Here is a 20,502-nt window from a genome sequence, read left to right as displayed (position 1 = left end):
TGTTCCTTTATCTTAAAGCATAAACCTAAACACACAAAATCACATCTGTATACTGGATGTATGCTGAAATTTTTAGTCAAAAATACAGCAAGAAAATACAGGAAGGACTAAAGCAATACATTTAATTCTGCAATTACATAATTTAGACTATGTAATATATGCTATGTAAAAGCCACAATAGGTAAAGACAGTAAATATTATAAATCTTACTCATATCCAAAGACAAGGATAATAGAGACAATGGTAGAAAATAATAGAAGAAGAAATTGCAAATATTCTCAGTATCATAAACTCTCTAATTCAAATTAAACCATGTAGACTGCATAACTTTTTCATAAGTCCCAAGAGAAAAACTAAATGAAGAATCCAGAGAGAGCTTTTTCCCTAATTTTTATTATTGTTTTGCTTCTCTGAATGAATTTCACATTGTAGTTTTATAAGGTGGAAAAAGAAAAAAATATGAACACTTCAAAATATTAATGCACTATAGTTACATATTGGATTGGAAATATTGTGAATCCTGAAAAGACAATTACCTCTCTCTCTCTCTCTCTCTCTGTTCTATTATTACTTTGCCTTTTCCAACCCATTTCTAACCATATCTCCCTTTTCATAATCTTCAATCTCTCATACTTCAATTCTGACTACAAACTTCAATTAAAATAAACACAATTTTGAATTATTTTTGACTACTGTTTTCACACTGAAACTGAATTCACAGTAATAGATAAGCTACAATTAGTTTTAATTACATAACATTATATTTCCGAAGCTCTTGGTCTATGTAGGTGTCCATGCATAGTCCTACCCAGGAAAGAGACTTAAATGTTCCACAGATAAAAATAAGTATGATTCTCTTTAAATTGAAACAAATTTACCCATCTAAAGACTTACCATTAGAAAGCACATATTATCTTTATATTTTGTGTTCATACCATTGCTATGATTTCTCTAAAATTTTGTTCTACTTTTATATTACAGAAATATGTCTTTCCCCAAAATAATTACAAGGATACTCAATTTTTACTTAATTCCAGTCCCAGATTTATGAACCCATTTTAACTATCCTGTGTCCTGTGGTTCAATAATATGAATATACATCAGCACTTTCTCACAGTTCTGTTCTTTTACTGCTCCTTGGAAATCAAAAGTTTCTGTGGCAAAAGTTGGGTATTTAACAATACTGCAATGTTCTCAAGAGCCAGTGATAATGAAACCATTAGAGGATGGCTTCAGGTAATAGCTATCAAATCTACTGCCTCTTCACAGGAAAAACAGGGAAAAGCCAATACTGTTTTCTTTGCTATCTTAACAAAGGCAGTTTCTGCATCGTCATCTCTGGATGGAGACGCAGGTTGCCAGACCGTATTCAGCTTCCAGTATTCTGGATTGCGAGGCAGGGAATAGAAATAAGTATCTCTGCCATGATACCCTAAGATGTGTGCTTTTTCTGTTTTAACTATCTTGATGAGTTCAAAAGATGCTAGTGATGATACTGATGGAAATAACTGCTTTTTAAGAAAAACAGTATCTTGCCTAGACTTATCTGTATCAGTACAGGACACATTCTCTACACACAATCTTCTTTTCCAACTTCTCTTAAGGCCTCACATATAAAAATGCAAAACCATGTGAAAATGTTTGCCTGGTGGACTTTTTTTTTTTCTTTTCCTTTCACTGAAAAATGAAATCTGATTTGGGGACCAGAATTTTATTCACTTTCTTTCAAATGCCATCTTTTACGACTCAGATGCAGTGGTGAGTGCTGAAGGTACTTAATAATATCAGGTACGAAAAAGTAACTGTTTCTCATGCTTTTTGATTTAGTGGAGTCCTAGAATCCACTATTCTCTGACAGTGCTGACATCAGCTAAAGGAAATCACAGATTCAAAATATGGCTTGAATTCTTATGCTATGCTTATCTATGATTCTGCAGTTTTACCCTTTCAAACCTTCAAAATCTTTGCATAAATACAATTGAGTTTTTGAAATACACATAACACTAATTCTGCAAATTGCCTCAAAACTTAGAGCTTAAAGACATTGTTTTTTTTTTAAAAAAAAAGTTGATTTCTGATATTCAGGAAGAGAAATTTTATCATTATCTTCTGTTGAAAAGTCTGCAACATAAGAACCATTTTCCTATGTAATTTAATGACCTTCAATTCTCCTCCAATAAATTTGCTAATCCCATTTCCAGTCATGCATATTTATTGAACATTAATGCTTTACAGGGTACAGTATTACTGTTATTTTTCTGGGGTTTGAAATTATTTTTATTATCTATTTATGCTTTACTCTACAATTTGCTCACAGATCTCAGTTCTTCTCTTGTGGTATTCATTTAATCAATGCCTATTTGTTCTCACAGGTTTTCTTAGCTATAATACTGCCATGGCTATTTCCATGTTACTGGTTAGGTGAAATTCTTAACAGACAAACTGCACTTAAAGACAGCACCAGCGTTCATAACAGGTCATATCAGAAAACTCATCAACAGATGAAAAGGCAAGCAAAATGGGAAAAACAATAAAAGGTGTCCCTGTTCCTCCTTTGCCTCCATTCCACCCTCTGCATTCAGGGACTAAGTTTCATTAGTATTTCTTCACTGTTTTCTGTGTATACAGAACATTTAAAGCATGATCAGATGAAAGAACATGCAGTCAGTCCTGTGCAGAGAGTAAATCCCGTATTGTAAAGGTTCAAGAAATTTGAAGCTTTCTTAGGAAGGTTCTCTCAGGCTGCATCACAGAGTTAGATCATGGTCATACACAAAATATAGCTCAATGTCCAGATGTGAGTACAGTGTTATGCCACCTTCCTCCAAATGTCCTGATGACTATGTCTTGAAAACTATTTGAAATTATATAGGGATGTCTAGAAGGAACAGTAGTGTGCACACAAAGCAGATTATGCCAGTCCTGGAAGTTGCATTACTCCATTCCTATCACTGAAGTACATAAGGCTTTTTGACAGATTCAGTCTGGAAAAGCATCTCAGGAAAACAGGGATGTAGCGTTTCATGCCCATTGCAGAGTGGTCAGAACTACTCAGATGTTTCTGTCTTGTGTATCATCATCCCATGCAGAAGACATTACTGATAATGTTAAAACAGAAGTTATGCACTTATCAGGCATAAGCCCTCACAGAAAGGCTTAGGACTGTAAAGTGAAGAACACAACTTTTACTTAACTTTGTATTTATTCTAGACTTTGACAATTGAGACTGTGGCTTGTCAAACCAATTCTCTATATTCACTGGAAATCAGTGGTTCTGTTCCAGACAGAAAAATAAATAGAAATCAGATAACTACCATTTTAATACGTAGAACACCTGTAAAGTGAGAACTTCTAGTTGTTCATATTTGATTCTGATTTCTGTTCTTTTGCCTGTTTTTGTCTTTCAACTATAAGATTTCACTCATCTTCCAAAATGTAGAATGCCCCAAGAGCAGCCATCTAAAAAATGTCTCCTCTTTGTAAAATACAAAGAAGGTGGCCCTAAAAGTACTGCCAATAACCACAAATAAATTATCTGTCTAAAACACAGTCCTAAGCCCACCTCAGCTTGGAGATGGAGTTAATGTTCCTATCTAGCTACTACATAAGGGAAGTCAGGCCAGAGGCACTATTCTGCTAAACTCTCCCTGGTAAGACAAGACTGCAGATATGTGGGCATATTTTGAATCTATCATGCAATAGTTAAAACAGCTGGAAAAGAAGATATATCACATTTTGATCCTAACTCTTAAAAGCAGTATTTGTTTTATCCTGTAACTTCTGATGCATCAAAAAGTTGGGGAACAGGATATGCAAGTGCACATCTGGACTTTTACAGCTAGGTTGTCAATTCTTAGCTTAGAGTCAAGTCAGATTTTGCTGGTTTTCTTCAGTTCTGAGTCTTGCAGTTTCATCTATACAATAGTTGAACTTCCGAAAAACACTTGGATATTATTTGTATTTTATATGTAGGTGAGATTACATTACTAATTTAGAAGGTGACACAGCTGGCCAATCTTGTAAACTTCAGTTTGTGTGACTGGTAAAAGGGTTGTTATTAGGCTGAGACAACTAATATATACAGTAGAGTTATTTGCAATGCAAAACTGAACCTATGTATACTTGCGACTTAAAAATTCCCCATTCATTCAAGTAGATGTGGATCAACCTTTCAATAGAGGATTAAACCTGCAATATAAAGATCCATTTTCTCCTTTCCTTTCCTTTCCTTTCCTTTCCTTTCCTTTCCTTTCCTTTCCTTTCCTTTCCTTTCCTTTCCTTTCCTTTCCTTTCCTTTCCTTTCCTTTCCTTTCCTTTCCTTTCCTTTCCTTTCCTTTCCTTTCCTTTCCTTTCCTTTCCTTTCCTTTCCTTTCCTTTCCTTTCCTTTCCTTTCCTTTCCTTTCCTTTCCTTTCCTTTCCTTTCCTTTCCTTTCCTTTCCTCCCTACCTTCTCTACTCCTTAAAGTGTGCTTGCCCTTTGTAAGTTTATAAATTAATGTGATTAGGACCTTTATTCTCTGATTATGAAGACAGAACAATACTATTGTTATCATCATTGTTATCATTACAAGGTTTACTTTTTATTACTATCTATTTGTAGGAACAAAGAGCTGAATAATTGAACTTGACATTTGGGATGAAAGAGTTCATGATGTTTATGAGAGCTTTTAGTTTCAGAAGAAATCCATTTATGTACAGAATGGAGGAAAGAAGAGGGGTTTTAGATTTGAGAACTTCAGATATATGAAGACAGAAACTGCAGTTTGTATAAAAATTACACTGGAACATTATTTCTGCTGTGTGTGATGGTGAAAGAAGTTTTCATATTCAAGTCTCTAGATGATTTTCCCACCATACATGCAGTAGATACCTTGGTTTGGTCAACTAAATAAGAATCAGCATAGATTATCCTTGGATTCCTAAGCCTTGCACAAACATATTAAGTCATAAAAAATTCAAAACTAAAAAGCAAACTATGTCTAATATTATGCCAGAACACTTCTTTTCTAATGCATGTGCATTCTAACACAACTGCTTACAGAAGTAGATCTATTTTGGCTATTCTAAAACAGAACTATGTAATCTAAATGGTTTCTACATGCTAAAAATTTCACACCAAAGTGAAAAAATAAGGTACATAAAGCACACACGCATTACAAAAGCATGAAATGTGGTTTTATAGTCTCATGCTTTCATGTGGTTTTTCAAACCCTGACAAACCTGTCTCAGAATGGTGTTTCTTTTTCGGCAATGGTTTGTCATCAGTTATTGTACCATTCACCTTTTTCTGCTGGTCCTCCCATGTAACTTCTAGTGTAAATCAAAAAAAAAAAAAAAAAAAAAAAAAAAAAAAAAAAAAAAAAAAAAGTAACTTACATTATAAGACACTAATATCATTTGGGACAACTCAATCTAAACAAATGTATTATCATTAACATTAAAATTTAGATTAGTACTTAGAGGCCTATGGTGAAGAGAGTCAATATCTTAAACATTCTGGAACAGAACATCTTATTCAAAAGTTAATATCTATGTAATTTGTCAAATATTCTGCTGTCTTTAATATTTAACAATTGGTATAAAAACCAGGGGCTTATTTACACAATAATTTGGTCCATTTTTAAAAAGTTATTATTCTGCATTCTATAGCTTCTTACATTATCATTGTGTTTCTGTAAGTTATAAAGGAAATTAGAAATATTTTGGGAAAAATGTCTATGCAAAGATATAATTAACAAAAAATAACCAACCAAACAAAACAAATTAACAAACAAATCAACAAACAAACAAAAAACCTAAACAAGCAACCAAGCATGTTTAATTTAAGTTGAAAAAGTGTTTTTAACAATTAATTCATAAGCCAAAACTAAGTCAGATTTATTTTCAAAATCTGCAACTTGATTTAAATTCAGTTTTTAATTTGGGCGGATTAAACTACTCAATAAGAACTCTTGTGCCAATTATTCCTGTATCTGAAATTGGCATTTCTGATGTAACTGCTCAGGAAAAGAGCTTTAGATAGAAGCATGTACCCTGCTCCACAGAACTACATTCTCTAGACTTGTGAGTTGTTAGTCTTTTTGAGGTTATTAAATATCTTTTTTTACACTATAATTCTCTCTTCTGACAAACTAGGTAGTTACAATAAATATTACCAGTTTTAAACCCTTTGGAATCTCATGGCAAAACCAAATCTACACAAATTATCCGGAAGATTGAGTACTCTAAGCTCCATTTCTGCTTTGGGCTGTTAAGAATCTGCTTATTTTGCTGATCCCATAAAGTGTGAAGTTCCTCACAATCATTGCCTATAGATGTTACCACTCTTACAGTCACAAAAATAGCCAGTGAAGGAGAATAATATGATAGATATGGAAAGCATTTTTAATCATACAAATTCAAAATAAATTGACATAAAGTATTTTAGCCTATGACTTTATTATTATTATTTTCCTTTTTTAAGAAGACTGATGGATATCTAACATTCAAAATGTAAACATGTGAAAGTGTTATCTGTACATATCCTGCAGCTTTCTTCTCTGTGGCAGAAAGGTTTAAATAAAATTATCTCTGGAGTGATTTCATGACACCACAGATATGCAAGCTAAAACAGACTATATCATCTTTGAAGCACGATGTGTACTGAGTACTAAATGAGAAATTTCAAACAAAACATTCTGTTACCAAAGAGTGGAAATAAAATCTTAATATGATTTTTTCCTAGGAAGAATGTGATTCTTTCTTTCTTCTATGAATATACACAGTTCACAAAAAAGTATCTACCTTTCTTTTTCTCAAATGAGTCCAGAAGTATCTTCTTAACTAGCAAATCAAAAAACTCTATGACTTTAGTAAAACTAGTTTTGAATTCAAGGAATAGTCACTGCTAGGAAAAAAAATACCAGTAACTGTAATTTAGGCCAAAGATAAAAAGTAGGCACACAGTAATCTAAAGGAATTTTTCACTATATACTACAAATAATCTAAATACCGAAGAATATCAGGAAGCCAAATGAATTTCCACTCTATTTTAATGCAAATTTTAGAACTCTCTCTCTCTCTGACTCTAGGTCAGAGCCCTTTTCAGAACTCTTGGTTCAGTTCTGAACTTAAAAACTGTACGTGTCTCAGTCACCAAAATCACTTATTATAACAAAGTTCCCCATCAAAAGAAAACCTCTACTAAAACCTTAGGGATTCTTTGAGAGCTCAGTATCTAGAAAATAGTTAACCCTCTCGGTAACACTCCGTAATAACATTTGAATTGACAAGAGTGAGGAAATAAAAATGAAATAAAAATATAATTCTTTGATTAAATAGTTTTCCCTCATGTTAACCTTAAAAAGAAAAACAAAAAACATTACAAAAAGCAAGACAGGCTACTATATTTTTTGGATGAAAGTGATAGCATGAGCATGCAAACACTTTCAGAAAAGGTTCCAATGCCCTCTTTTCTATAGCTTCAGTTATATTTATGGCATATTAGCATTAAATTTAAATGGCTATTTAGTTTCATCAGCAGTTGAGTACAATGTTTAGATTGAGTGTATGGGGTTTGGCAGTACTCCAAGTGAAAAGCTTCACTGACTTCTAGAACATTGAGAGATTTTTACTAGTAATGGTTATTATTTCAACTGAAAAATAAAAATAGATATATTCATTGGATTTAACCAAACATTTGACCTTTTCTTCAACAGTTTTTAATTTCATTCCCATCTCTATATTTCACAAAGATAAGAAAATATGTTTTAAGGAAAGTTTGAAGGAGACCTTTCTGTTTGAAAACTAGCATGAGATGCTGATGCTTATTGAAAGTGCCAAAATGTCAGTGTTGCCCATACACTCTCTGGTTAGACAAATAAGTTTAGGTACTATAATGTACTTTACACATTGTAGTTTCTAAAATCTCTTTTTTTCCCCAAGGCAAAGGGGCACCATCTACCATCTTGTTGTTTTAACCAAAGCTAATTTTGGTCAAATAGTAAATATTTGGAAAGAAATCATACAGTTTTCTAGATCGTTGTTCTCCTATTATCACTCTCGCTTCCCACAGCATAAACTTCATCCTGTCTTCTGTTATGATAATCAGATTTGACTAATGTATAAAGAGAGATGCAAAATTATTAAATATTGATACAAAAAGTTCTTATATAGATTACATAAAATATGGGACTCTTGAGTCAGAGCACTTTAATCAGCTGATGCCCCTTTATGGCTAGAAGGATTTGACAGGTGCCCTGATGCTGATTTTTTCCATCAGTTTGAAACGGACAATCTTTAGATGCAGTTGTTTCTTTAGACTGAGTTGTTACACCTATGCCTGGACACTACTCACCACAGTGAATAATACAGGTGGGGAGACACTTGGTGTTGTGCCATTCCCTCTGAGAATGATACTCACCTGTGCTGCCTGGGAGATGGGACGTGGTGTGCTCCAGTAAACAGGGTCAAGTACAACCTCAGAATTTCTTACATTTTTGTTTAGAATATTTAATATGAAATATATTAAAAATGTGGAAATAATATATGAGAAGAACAGTTGCACATATATAGCTTTTCTGAATTTCTAACCATGCCAGCTTAGCACCAGGAATATTGCAGTTAAATTGGAAATGATGCGGCAAACTGCAGAAGTACAAGATGATGCAGCAAAATACCAGATACTAATGATGAGGAATTTTCTTATGCCAATACTCCCCTCCTTCCTTCTTTTCTCAATATTACAAACAGTAACAGCCTTCTCACAACTACCTTTTACTTGAAACATTTTTATATATTTTCTCTTTTACTGGAATTAGTTTGGTGTGTGTGGTTTTTTTTTTTGGTTGGTTTTTGTTTGTTTGTTTGTTTTTTGTTTTTTTGTTTTTTGTTGTTGTTGTTGTTGTTGTTGTTTTGTTTTGTTTTTTTTTTTTAATTAAATCAGCTTCAGCTTTTATCTTTTTTTAAGCACCTAAAATTTCTGAGAACCAATTCTTATCAGAATTTCTAGTTTTAGACTTTTGACTAGGTTATCATAAAGTCTTCACTTTTCCATTAGGACACACTTAATTTAGTCATCTTTTTTCTGCAAATGAAAAGTACTCAGAACTTCTTTCTACTTTTAATTTTATAAGATGAATGCTCAGAAAGAAATTATGTTATTAATAATATATGATGACAACTACTGTAAAAATAAGTCAAAAGTGGATTTAGCTAGTGCTTCTTAAACCAATGCAGCACAATAATAAGTCATTGAAACTGTGGGATAAACTGTCAAAAGCTGAGAAACTGTTTTGAATGAGATACTTAAGATCTCAACTCATACATTAAGAATACAAGAAGAGTTAATTAAGACTAAATTCATGGCATACAAGTTTTACTTTTTATGAAACAAGGTCCCTAAGAAATTGAGTGAGACATCAGTCTCCAGAGCTCACAAAGAGGGAAATATTTTCCACATGTCAAACCTCTACTAGCAAATGGCTTCAAACTATGATGTACGAATTGTCCCAGATGAACTAAATTGTATCTGGAATGAATCCAGTCCCACCTTACAGCACCAGAATGCTGCTAATGGCATCAAGGCCAACTCAAAGTGACGCAAAATCAGCAATCAAGATTTTATGCCAGACTGTTGATGTTCCTACACCAGAAACCTTCAGGTGCCTCATTAAAACAGTGTTGATGCTTCCCTAACCTGATGTGACCAGGAACAAGACTCACCCAGTACCCAAAAACAAGTAGGAACACACGTACCCTTTTTCTGACAAATACAGAACAAGACCTCCTGCCTCCCCAGATGATCCACAGCCAACCCAAGGAACTTTTAGTTTCCTCTTTCATTGCAGTAAGTCATCTACTTTTTTTCTCTATACACTGGAAGAATGTTTTACAGAATGTTTCTGTACCTTAGAGATCAAGGCATTTATATTTATCAAGGCATTTATATGATGATCTGTCTTTCCTTCAAAATCTTAAATGCTTCTTAGAACATTGCCCTGACTACTGACAAAGTGTGGACAGTATAAAGGCAGGGACACAAGTACACATGTACATACAACCTTCACGTGAAAATAGTTTGCAAATTAGTGCCAAATCAACTAATGAGTGCTAAGAAATGGTATAAAATTTTAAAATAAATATTCATTAATGATTTATGCCATGCTTTTAATGAATTCAGTGTTTTCCAATAAAATTTCTGACAAATCTTAATTATTTATTGTTTTGATTTTATCTTTCTTACTGAACTTTTGCAAAGAAATAAAAAAATGAGCAAAAATCCCTCCAAACCCAAATCCTGAGCTTTATTTCCTGGGGCTGCAGTTAGAATATATTAAAAGAACTTCAATGTTAGTCATCAGGTCAGCAATAAAAAGTACTGCATATTATTGTTATTAGTATTAAAAATATTATAATGCACTGTAGATTATTCCTCACTCCAGAAATGTTTTCTTTAAGCTGACTCCAAGGCTACATTAATTATTTGTGGCTGTAAATCACTGAAGTCTAGTCCAGTAGCAGTCTCTTCTTGCCATATTCTCTACCTGCAGATTCAATCAGTTATATTTTTAATTTATATTTAATTTTTTTTACTAGTGGATTCCTATATATGGGGAATAAATTGATCGTAATCTTCTATTGTTTATTTTTTATAAAAAATTGTAGTTATACTCAAGCAACTACATATATACCTTATATCTAACAATGGGTGCTTGTTTTATTTTTCTTGCTATTCAGAAAATCTTTATACTCTTCTATAAACAAAGCATAGAGCCTCATTATTAAACTATTCTATTATCTAGCTTGACATATTTTTCTGCTTGCTAAGGCCCACCTCTACACTGCACAGAAACACAGTTTTATTATTGCATGTCCTTGTTCTTATATCTTTCTATCTCTAGGCTTGCATCTACACAGCTCTGAGAGTTTTCTTCTTTTTCTGTTTCCCAGTCATAGCCTATATTTAGCTAAAAATCAGAGTATCATGTTGCTAGTTTTATAAATATGGCAGATTTGCAAAGCATGAAGAAACATCAGAAAAAAATTAATATGTCAAATGTCTGAGAAGAAAACAGTTAATGTTACATTAAACATGAGGACATGTAGTAAAGTATATTTAAATAACACAAAGTTATTATTTGTAAGCCACTATCAAGGCTTTTTTTTCCAGTACCATTTGGGGCATGGGGAGGATTTGTTTGTTTGTTTCACATCTTTTTTTCATGTTTTTAAAATATGGCAGCTTTGCTCCCTCTTCTGGTTATATGCTGCACCACGCCAGACTGGGCTGGAGCAGGCCCGCTATCAATGGGCTTCTTTGGACATCTCAAAGGACATCTCCCCCAGGTCACTTGTTTAGATAAACACTTCAGGGTCATTTTGCAGGACTGATTTAAGGGGGAAGAAGCAGAGATGAAGAAACCACGCAAAGATACCAGTGTTGTTTATGTAGATTCCTGAGGCACAAGGCATAGGAGACTGGGCAGCCAGTATCCTGCATAAGCCTTACTACACACTTGGCCTGCTTACATCCTCTTCCCCAGCATCTGTGCCTGGTCTACTGAAGACCAAACTCTGGGCTAGATGGATTTTTAGTCAGGAGCTGGTATGGCAACTCTCATACTGCTGCAATAGGTAAACACAATAAAATTCAAAATATCTTAACAAATTAAAAAAAAAAAAAATAAAAGTAATGTGCAAAATAAATGTGGAGCAAAGTACAAGCTTCTGCTCTATACCTCTCTTCCATAGTGTCTCTTCAGTTTGCATTCCCTGGGTGTCAAGGAATACTCTGTGCATGCAAGGAAATGTGAACAGCCTACAAATTCACTCTGCAGAATGCAGAAGGTAAGGCTTAGCTTAATACAGGGTTTAGGATTTTCTTTCCATATTATTTTTATATTTATTGAAAAAGGTGCAATCTTATAGTAAGTCTTCAAACATTTTCTAAACAAAAATCTAATTTTTTAATATATCATTATACATCTCTCACAAACGCACACATACACACACATGCACCCCCCCAAAAAAAGCTATGCAAGCAGTCATAGGTGCTCTTTTTAAATGCAGCTAAGATTTAAGGTTATGGTACAATTCTAAAATGTAAAAAATCCATTCTGTTCGCAAAAGGGGTCTGAAACTAAACCAGTAGATTTAAGCACTAATAGCAATCAATAAAGAAAATATAATTAATGGCTTGCACAAAGATAAAAAATACAGATTTGTTTCTTCAGAAAGCTCAAGATTTTTCCAAATGTCAATTACTACTACTTAATAACATAAAAGTTTTCTTACTGCTCAAATTTACATGCAAATTTACATGGAAATTGTATGTGCATCTTTATATGCAAATACTCTCTGCACTTAAAAGCCCATTTCATTCTTCTGCATTACTTCTGAAACATTTGGATAGTAACCAGACAAACTGACTAGCAAAAAAAGGACATCTCATTGTCACATACCAGTCTTGGAAATGCTACAGGATATTGCGACATAGTTTTGAAAGAGCCAAACTCAAATTTTTTTTAGGTAAAATTTGATGGTATTTATGGACAAGTTACTGGCTAGACTCTTTCTCATCTGTAATATCTCTCTGGTAGTTTTAGAGATAAATTTGTAAAATAGCACCCTTTATCATAAGGAATTTTAACAGAATGTAGGTTCTTCAGTCTAGAGCACTTTACTGGTACTTTACTTTTTCTGGCTTGTGTTGTTGCATTGCAGGATTTGTTTTAATTTCACTCTTTTCCCAGCATGCTAATTGCAGTTATGTGCCTGTCTACAACTAGCACAATCTAACCAGGTCTATACTTTATTTAAACCGTACTTTGCTTGAACTAGAATTTAATTAAAATGCAGTATTTCTCTAGGTACTCATAACACATAGGAATATGCTAAGTATTCTTCACAGCCCACGTAAAACACCTCCAGTATCATTTCTCATGCAAAATTCAGCAGCTGTTGTGGTCTCTTAGTGAAGTGTAAGAGTCAGTGAGCCGGAGGAAGAGAAAGCTCCTAGGAGACTCACAGCAGACATGTTCAGTAGTTCAGGCAAAGTGTAGGCCCCAATCCCACAAAGCCAAATGGTTTTAGATGGAAAGAGATTCTTGGGTCAGTCATCAAGATGAGAGTGCCCTTTGGCCTGACAGGAACATGCTTGTTTTTCAAAAAGTGTATTTGAACACTACAGCTGCAAGTCAGTTAAGCAGGTCCATCTGTCATCACTTCTTTCACTGGAGTTCCTCTATTCTGCCTAGTTTGCCCTTCAGTCACTTAAATTCTTTAATTTGTCTAAACTGTACAACAGTTTAGAATGAACTGGAATACAACATAGTTTCAGTTCTATTCCTTCAGGCATCCAGACTGCTCACAGAGTGTGGGACTCCCATGCATGGGGAAACCAGAGTGCACAAAAGGGCAAGACCCAGAGACTTGGGTCTTGTCTTGCTATAAACTCAAGACATAAATATGCTCCAGACACTTCTCAGTCTGGGAGATGAGAACTGCAAAGCATTCCTGATTCCCATAATACAAATCTGTTGTGTGATCCTGTAAAATATTCTCAAGAGTGAGGGAATATGAAACACTTAAAATTTTGCTTTGGTAACTACACTATCTTCTACGCATTTTAAGACATTAAAGGGCAGGATTACCTGGATCCTTTTCTTACAAACTCAAATGATCAAAAGATGTCATACAAAATACATGAAAGAAAAAAGCAAAGCAAGAGGAAGACTGGAAAGGGATGACAGTTTTCGTAATAAATATTTGAAATCCAATATTAGACAACTGATAATTTTTTGGAGTATAAGAGCTCTGCAGAAAAAAAACTTCTAAAACATAAAATGGACACCTTGAAGAACTTTTAAAAAGTCTGAAAGAAAATACCCAACCAGAGGTTAGTAGTAGTTTGTTTATTGTGCAATGTACGTCTTTCAGGCTCTCTAAGTGTATAAAATACTGATTTTGTTGAAGAAGTGGAAGATAAACCAAGAACAACCCCAAATTTAGCCCGACTAAATCACTGTTCAATGTTTTGTCAGCTTTGTCAAGTGAGTGGCAAAAGCTTCCAATCCTACTACGACTGGAATTTAGATCTTAAAAGTATGACACTGAACTATCAGCAGTATCATCAGTATGGTCAGTAGCATGGATTACAGTTACAGCAGCAGACTCCTAGCATTTGAATTCATTCAGGACTATGCTGGCACAGCCACCAGAGCAAGCAAAGTGACCTCTCAGACTGCTCTGACAGGTTGGTCACACAGCACCTTCTCTGCAAAGGGACACCATTTGGTCTTGTCCACATTTGATAATAAGAGACATTAAAAATGGTGTGGTTGTGCTTCCCAGACAATGAACTAGCACATGCAAAATAGAATCCCTGCTCTCCTGATATCTGTATTCCCTCTACTAAGCTGTTCTGGGGAATAGACAGCTAGAAATGGTCCATACCCCTTGTAGGGTCCTGGTAGAGATGGAACCGTAAGAGTGAATACCCAAATTCTAGTAAATCCAAGACACTACCTAGTTTATATTTAATTCATTGGCAGAAGACATCAATGACACAAAATCTAAATGTAGTAAGGTCTTAGAAGTACACGGAAAAGTAGTAACACATTTATTCAAAATTATCAAAGCAATTTAGAAGCATGAACTCAAATAAAACTTCAAAGTAAGCTATGGTTGTTCATTGCAACTTTCTTGTTCTATTTTTTAGATAAGAAACCTAAATCTCCATGTTAATATATCAGTGCTTTGAATTAAGCTTATTTCTACAGTATTTAAAAGAGAACATCAAACATAAATACAAACTAGACAATAGAAATGATTGCTAGTAACATAAGTCTTTCTCTAGAAGTATATGATAATTAAAATGGTCAATTTTTTCTAGTCACATTAAAATGTGCCAAGCTTGTAAAATATATTTTCAAGTGATGTAAAAGAATATAGACCTCATAAAAAGTGGAAGACAATGCAGACAATTTTGCAGGTGTCTGCAAACTGTACTTGGCCTCTTGGGCCAAGGCAGCCTAGGAATTCCAAAATGAGAAGAAATATAAGAATTATTCCCTTAGCTCTCCATAGCCAACTTGATTACATATCTGCCTAGTGCAAACTATACGTTCAGTAATATAGCTAACTGCAAACACATAAACGTCTGGAGTTTTTGATTCCAAGAAATATTTTTAAACCTTAGTTGAAAATAATTATATCCAAGAAGAAAAGCAACACACTGAAATGGAACGTATGTGAACTTACTAATTTTGAGCTAGTAGAACTAAGCAACTCACACATGCAGCAAAAAATAAATGAAATTTCTCAAGCACCCAAAATTCATAAGCAATATCATAACCAAACTTGCCTTTTCGCCCATTAACAGGTGGAGTTTGATGTTTTTCCTCACAGTCTTTACAACATTAAAAACAGACAATGATGATTAACAACTGGAACAGTTACTATGAAGAACAATGTAACTACAAGCACACACAAACCTGTCAAGCTACATGAGCAAAACTCCATGCACTATGCTTGAATTATCACAAAACACAGAGTGAAGAGCACACAGTACACACACCACTGAACACCACAGAGACAAAATCATAACAAAAGCAATAACAAAGTAAACTGTAGTATAACAAAAAAGGGGAAGGCAAAGATCTTAAAGGACACTTTGGATGTCTAAGTGAGAACTAAAATTTTAAAAAAAGTAAACCTGCTTTCCACCACTGAAATCCTGAAATTACTCTAGCATCCAGAGTTTGAACAAGTAATGAGTCCCATCACAATAATTATTCCTGACTGTTTTTTTAGAAGAAAAGAGTAATCCATATTTTCTTCTCTTAAATAACAATGGGAAGAGAGTTCAGGGCACAGGATGCAGACACTTACACTATTAAGCAGCATTTAGCATTTTAGGCATACATTTGTATGCTAGTAATTTTTCCTACCAGCTAGTACTAAATGTATTTCTTGATCAACTTTTTTTTGCACCATGCTTTCACCCCTTTTGGCAATTATTAACTATTAATTAATTATGGACAACAGAATGTAACCTATTAACAAGGCATGTAAAAGCAAATTTATGCATTTATGATTCTTCCCTTGAAAAAGAAACTGAAGCACAGAGAAATTATATCTTTAGATCTCTGCATATCCTTGAACCTGTACTGGGTGTTTCCTGAAATTAGATGTTATGTTTTTTTAAAAAATTATGTTTTAATCACATGGTATTTGAGTTGAAAAAAGTATTTGCAACTGTCTGATTTGATCGTGAGCTATCGGTTGTCATCACACTACCAACTGAACTGTCTTCCAAGCAGGATGGAGGACATCATACAAAAAGGTCAAAGTATTTCCATGTAATGCAGTTGCCTGCTATTTTTGTCCAGCATCAGTCTGCTTATGTAAACTAAGGGAAAAAAAATGTCATGATACAAAAAAAATTAACTTCCCTGTTTTTAAAAATTATTAATGCAAAGTAGACTGTATCACATCTAAGAAGTACCCACCCAGATCTGCTAAGTCTGCTACTTGAGCACAGTGACAGAGTATTTCATAAAAAAGAATGAAAGGGTAAAATAGTTGGGTACTTTTTTCATGTTTAATTATTTTAAGCATTCATAGCTGGCAAATAAACCATGCTACAATGAATTTTTTTGTGTGTTGTTCTTTCATAAAATGATATAAATATTCTCTAGGTATTTAATGTTCAATATATTTACGAGCTTCCCTATATACTCAGGGGAAAACATATCTAAAGGAGATGGTGCTTGTGGTCAGACAGACCTGCCTCGACCTCTGCCTCCTGAACTTCAGTACGCTTGTTTTCTTCATCGCCTGCTGCATTAGATAAGCGAGGGATGAGAGAGGGGAAAAAAGCAAGACAAAAACATGCATGCTTTGTTACAAGCTGCTCAAATAAAAGATAAACATCCAACAAAAGATATCCACAATAACATACAAACCCTCCATCTGTGGCAGACATTATTTTTTTATTTAATCAAAGATCAAATAATTTGTTGTGCTATTTTTCATTTATATATCTTGCTAATTCAAATGAGATCTTTCTGCAAGTAATGATGCTCTTATGCAGCCCCTAATGTTCTTTGTCGCCAATTTCTTACTAAATTTTTAAGCACTGGAAAGCAGACAGTAAGTACCAAAGCAGAGCAAACAGACAGATATTGGTAGATAATTAGTTTAAATCTTCTGCTTGGATTTGCTTTAGTTTTTCTGGGAATAAAGCCCAAGCCTCCACTCTCAAACAGCATATTTAAAATTGTATATAAATCATAAACTAGTGGACATACTTGGTACCTTGACAAGAGCAGAAAACAAACCAAATACTTTTTCAGCTTGGAAAAAAAATGTCCTAAATTTTCCAAATAATATGCTTTTTACCTGGATTTCGTAGTAGTTAGAATGCAAAAAGAAGGACATTTTCCACTAGTATCTACAGTTGCCTAGAGCATATTTAAACATTAGAGAATACTGAAATACTTGGGAACAACAGTGAAAGTACCATTAATGTTAAGAAACACAAATATATTTCTAATTTCATTAATAAAGAACCACAACTTTCTTGTGTGACAAAGCTCATGAGGGTAACAACAGTAATAATACTGAAGAATGTCAAATGGAATTGTTGATACACCATATGCCTGCTTTAATTTAGATGTCAATTATTTATTAAACAGTTTTGATGTGATGCAATATAGTGTAGTTTTTCAAGGCTCAGATTTTGATTGCTTATTGATTTTTCATGTTCTCTGTTTCCAGAATTCTTCCCATTTTTCTCATTACTTGTATAAGTTTATGTTCAATTAAATAGCTCATTGAATTACTTGACTTTAAGTTTAACTAGCATGTAATAGTAAATTTAAAACTACTGGTTCTAGGAGGTTATAATTAATAGAGAAATTCAGGCTATAATCAATGCAGTGCAATGCAAACCAATCTGTGCTTAGATTTCTGCTCTACAACTCCATGATAAAACCAGGACATTTAAATTCCAATTGAAATTGTGACATTGAAAATTTCAATCAAAATATTCATCAGGGATATCATCTATACAGTTGATCTCCTCTCATAGAAACAAATGTGTAAAAGATGTGCCTAAGACTTAAAAAAAACCATTTTCAATAGAGTTGAATTAAAATGTTTTTGGCACGTAGGTACCCTGAAAGGTAAATGAACAATGGCTGTCACAAACACAGCTATATGACTTCTCAATCATTTTCCTTTTATGTCCTTTGTAGTATCAGACCTATACAGGAAGATCTTCAAATTTCATAAAGCTGTTTAATTTCTCCTTTTTCTAACTCAAGAGACCATGATAAACTACGACTTCCCTTGAAAGGTCAGAACCTTTTAAGTAAACACTTTAAACTCTACGTTATAGGTAAAGTTTGTTCAAGTTTTTCTATGGAAATTGTACCAATGCGAATTAAATATTTTAATATTCTTCAAGGTCTGAGGATTCTCAGGAAAGTGAACTAAGAATCCCCAATCAAAATTTTTCAAAATCATAGTTGAAATCAAAACCCTGTAGTAGACTCAGAAAGTATCCTGAGGAAACCTTTTTACTGATGTTAACTAACCTATTCTGTTTACTTTGCTGTCAAGCACACAAAATGCAAAGTACACTGTGCAAGTATGAAGGTTTCTAACATAGTACAGCCAGTACCACAGAAGTATCCACACAAAAAAGGAGATGGTGCAAAGCTCTGTATTTCCATAGTTTAGACTGTGGTGTTTGCCTAAGTCACCAAGTTCATAGCCAAGCTGAAGGTAATCTAAGCTCCTGTCCTATATTGTATACATGAGAGCAATTATTTTTATAAAACAAAATACACATATGCCATCTATTTTAAAAACCCTGCAAAATCGTAGCTGATAGAGTATGATAGAATCATGACCCATCTTAATACTGGTCCTCTGCAATTGCATTATATACACCTTTCTGTGTCTCCCATCAATTTAGGGTAGGGCTATGCAAAACACACAATAAAATTCCTTTTCATTTTGCAAACTGAATTCTCATTTAAAGAAATTATGTTCTAAATGAGATAAAACTCCTTAAAATAACAGCCTGTACTTCTGTCAGTAGTACCTGTGCTGTCCTAACCATCAGAATATCTCTGTAGCTTCCACTCCAGACTGCATGAGTTTCATCAGTACATTGTCACTATAAATCTGTCCTTTTTAGAGATTTGAATATGTATTTGAGAGATATAAACACTGACTAATGGTTTCTTGCTATCCCTGATTAAACTTAATCAAGTATTCCTGTTAATTCTATTCATATCTAATTTTATTCTGGAAAAATATTACCCATACCTGAAGTTAAGAGAGGACAGTTAATCAGCATTAATGTTTGGCCTTAACAGGTTCTGAAATAACTTTCCCAAGACATAAGATTATTATGAGATCATATAATTAAAGTATTTACCATAGAGCATAAATAGAAAGGCGAATCCTTACTGAGCTCTACTATTTGTTACAATTTCTGAGCACTTCATTTCCAAATTTTAAGATTTTATTACATCTGTTTGGCCTCACATGATTTTCTAGTTTTTACGGTTGGGTGAATGGTTGGGGGATGTTTTTGTGGAAAGAAGAAAGGGCTATGTTTATTTTTAAAAAGAAAAGTAAAAATCTGTATTAGGAAAAAGTACTCTCTCTCTGATTAGTAATTAAAATGAACTGAAAGGCTGAATACTGAATATTTTCACTTCATGGTGTTCCATTTTAATTAGGAGCAAGTGGTCAGTGGTTTCATTCTTCTGCCAAGGCAAGTAAGAACAAAGAAATACATTATAGCCACATATAAATAAAAAAAAAAATCATGTTAGCCCTTAAGAACTATAAATACCACAGTATTCACTTCTTGTCATTAGTGCAAAAATTGCAGAACACTAAAGAGTACATCGATATTTCAGCACTAAAACCAAGTTCAATTTAACAATACTTTTTACTAATGTTCATTTCAACAGGATATTTATATCTCTAGTGTAATTTAAAAATACAAAAGCAGACATTTAGCTGAAAAAAAAAGTCTTCTGGCATTTTAGTAGTAAAAATTTTTAGGTGATCCCAGACATCTTTTCAGAACTATTTTCTAAACACATAACATGAAAATATAATAAACTAATAAAGTCTAAAGCAAAACCCAAATGGCTAGATGCTAAGGTATAACCTGGGTAGACAAGCTAATGACATGCATTTCAGAAATAACCAGTCATCCTTCTTAACAGACAAATCTGATACTGCAATAAACACAGCAGTAGCTACCTAAGGAATCAGAAAAATATCATAACCATAAAAGGCTGTAAATACAACATAACTAAGGATATTGTATGTTCTACTGAGCATGTGGGACACTGATAAAAATATGTTTGGCTCAGTACACCACAGATAGGAATGGTCTCTCATAGCTATTCCCAGGTAGCTTTCTTGAAAGAAAACATTTTGGATTATTTTGAAGTGAAGTATTTAAGAGGCACCTTCATGTCCTGGAGCA

At 33.7% G+C, this 20,502-nt stretch overlaps 1 protein-coding gene across 3 annotated transcripts in view; it reads right to left on the bottom strand.

Annotated features, from left to right (window-relative positions):
• The window catches only part of RIMS2 (regulating synaptic membrane exocytosis 2), a gene marked incomplete at its 5' end in the record, with an annotated part of 477,503 nt that overhangs the window by 110,784 nt on the left and 346,217 nt on the right, over positions 1 to 20,502 (bottom strand). Inside the window, one exon of one of the 3 annotated variants that reach the window (XM_083865900.1) lies at positions 5,220 to 5,309. The exons of the other annotated variants lie outside the window; for them this stretch is intronic. Within the exon in view, the coding sequence (XP_083722026.1) occupies positions 5,220 to 5,309 (90 nt within the window). The remainder of the gene's footprint in view (positions 1 to 5,219; positions 5,310 to 20,502) is intronic. 3 annotated transcript variants of the gene reach the window in all.

The sequence above is a fragment of the Zosterops lateralis genome (genome assembly GCF_965231275.1).
Source record: "Zosterops lateralis genome assembly, chromosome: 1".
NCBI lineage: Eukaryota > Metazoa > Chordata > Aves > Passeriformes > Zosteropidae > Zosterops > Zosterops lateralis.
This window is presented reverse-complemented; position numbering and strand designations above follow the sequence as displayed.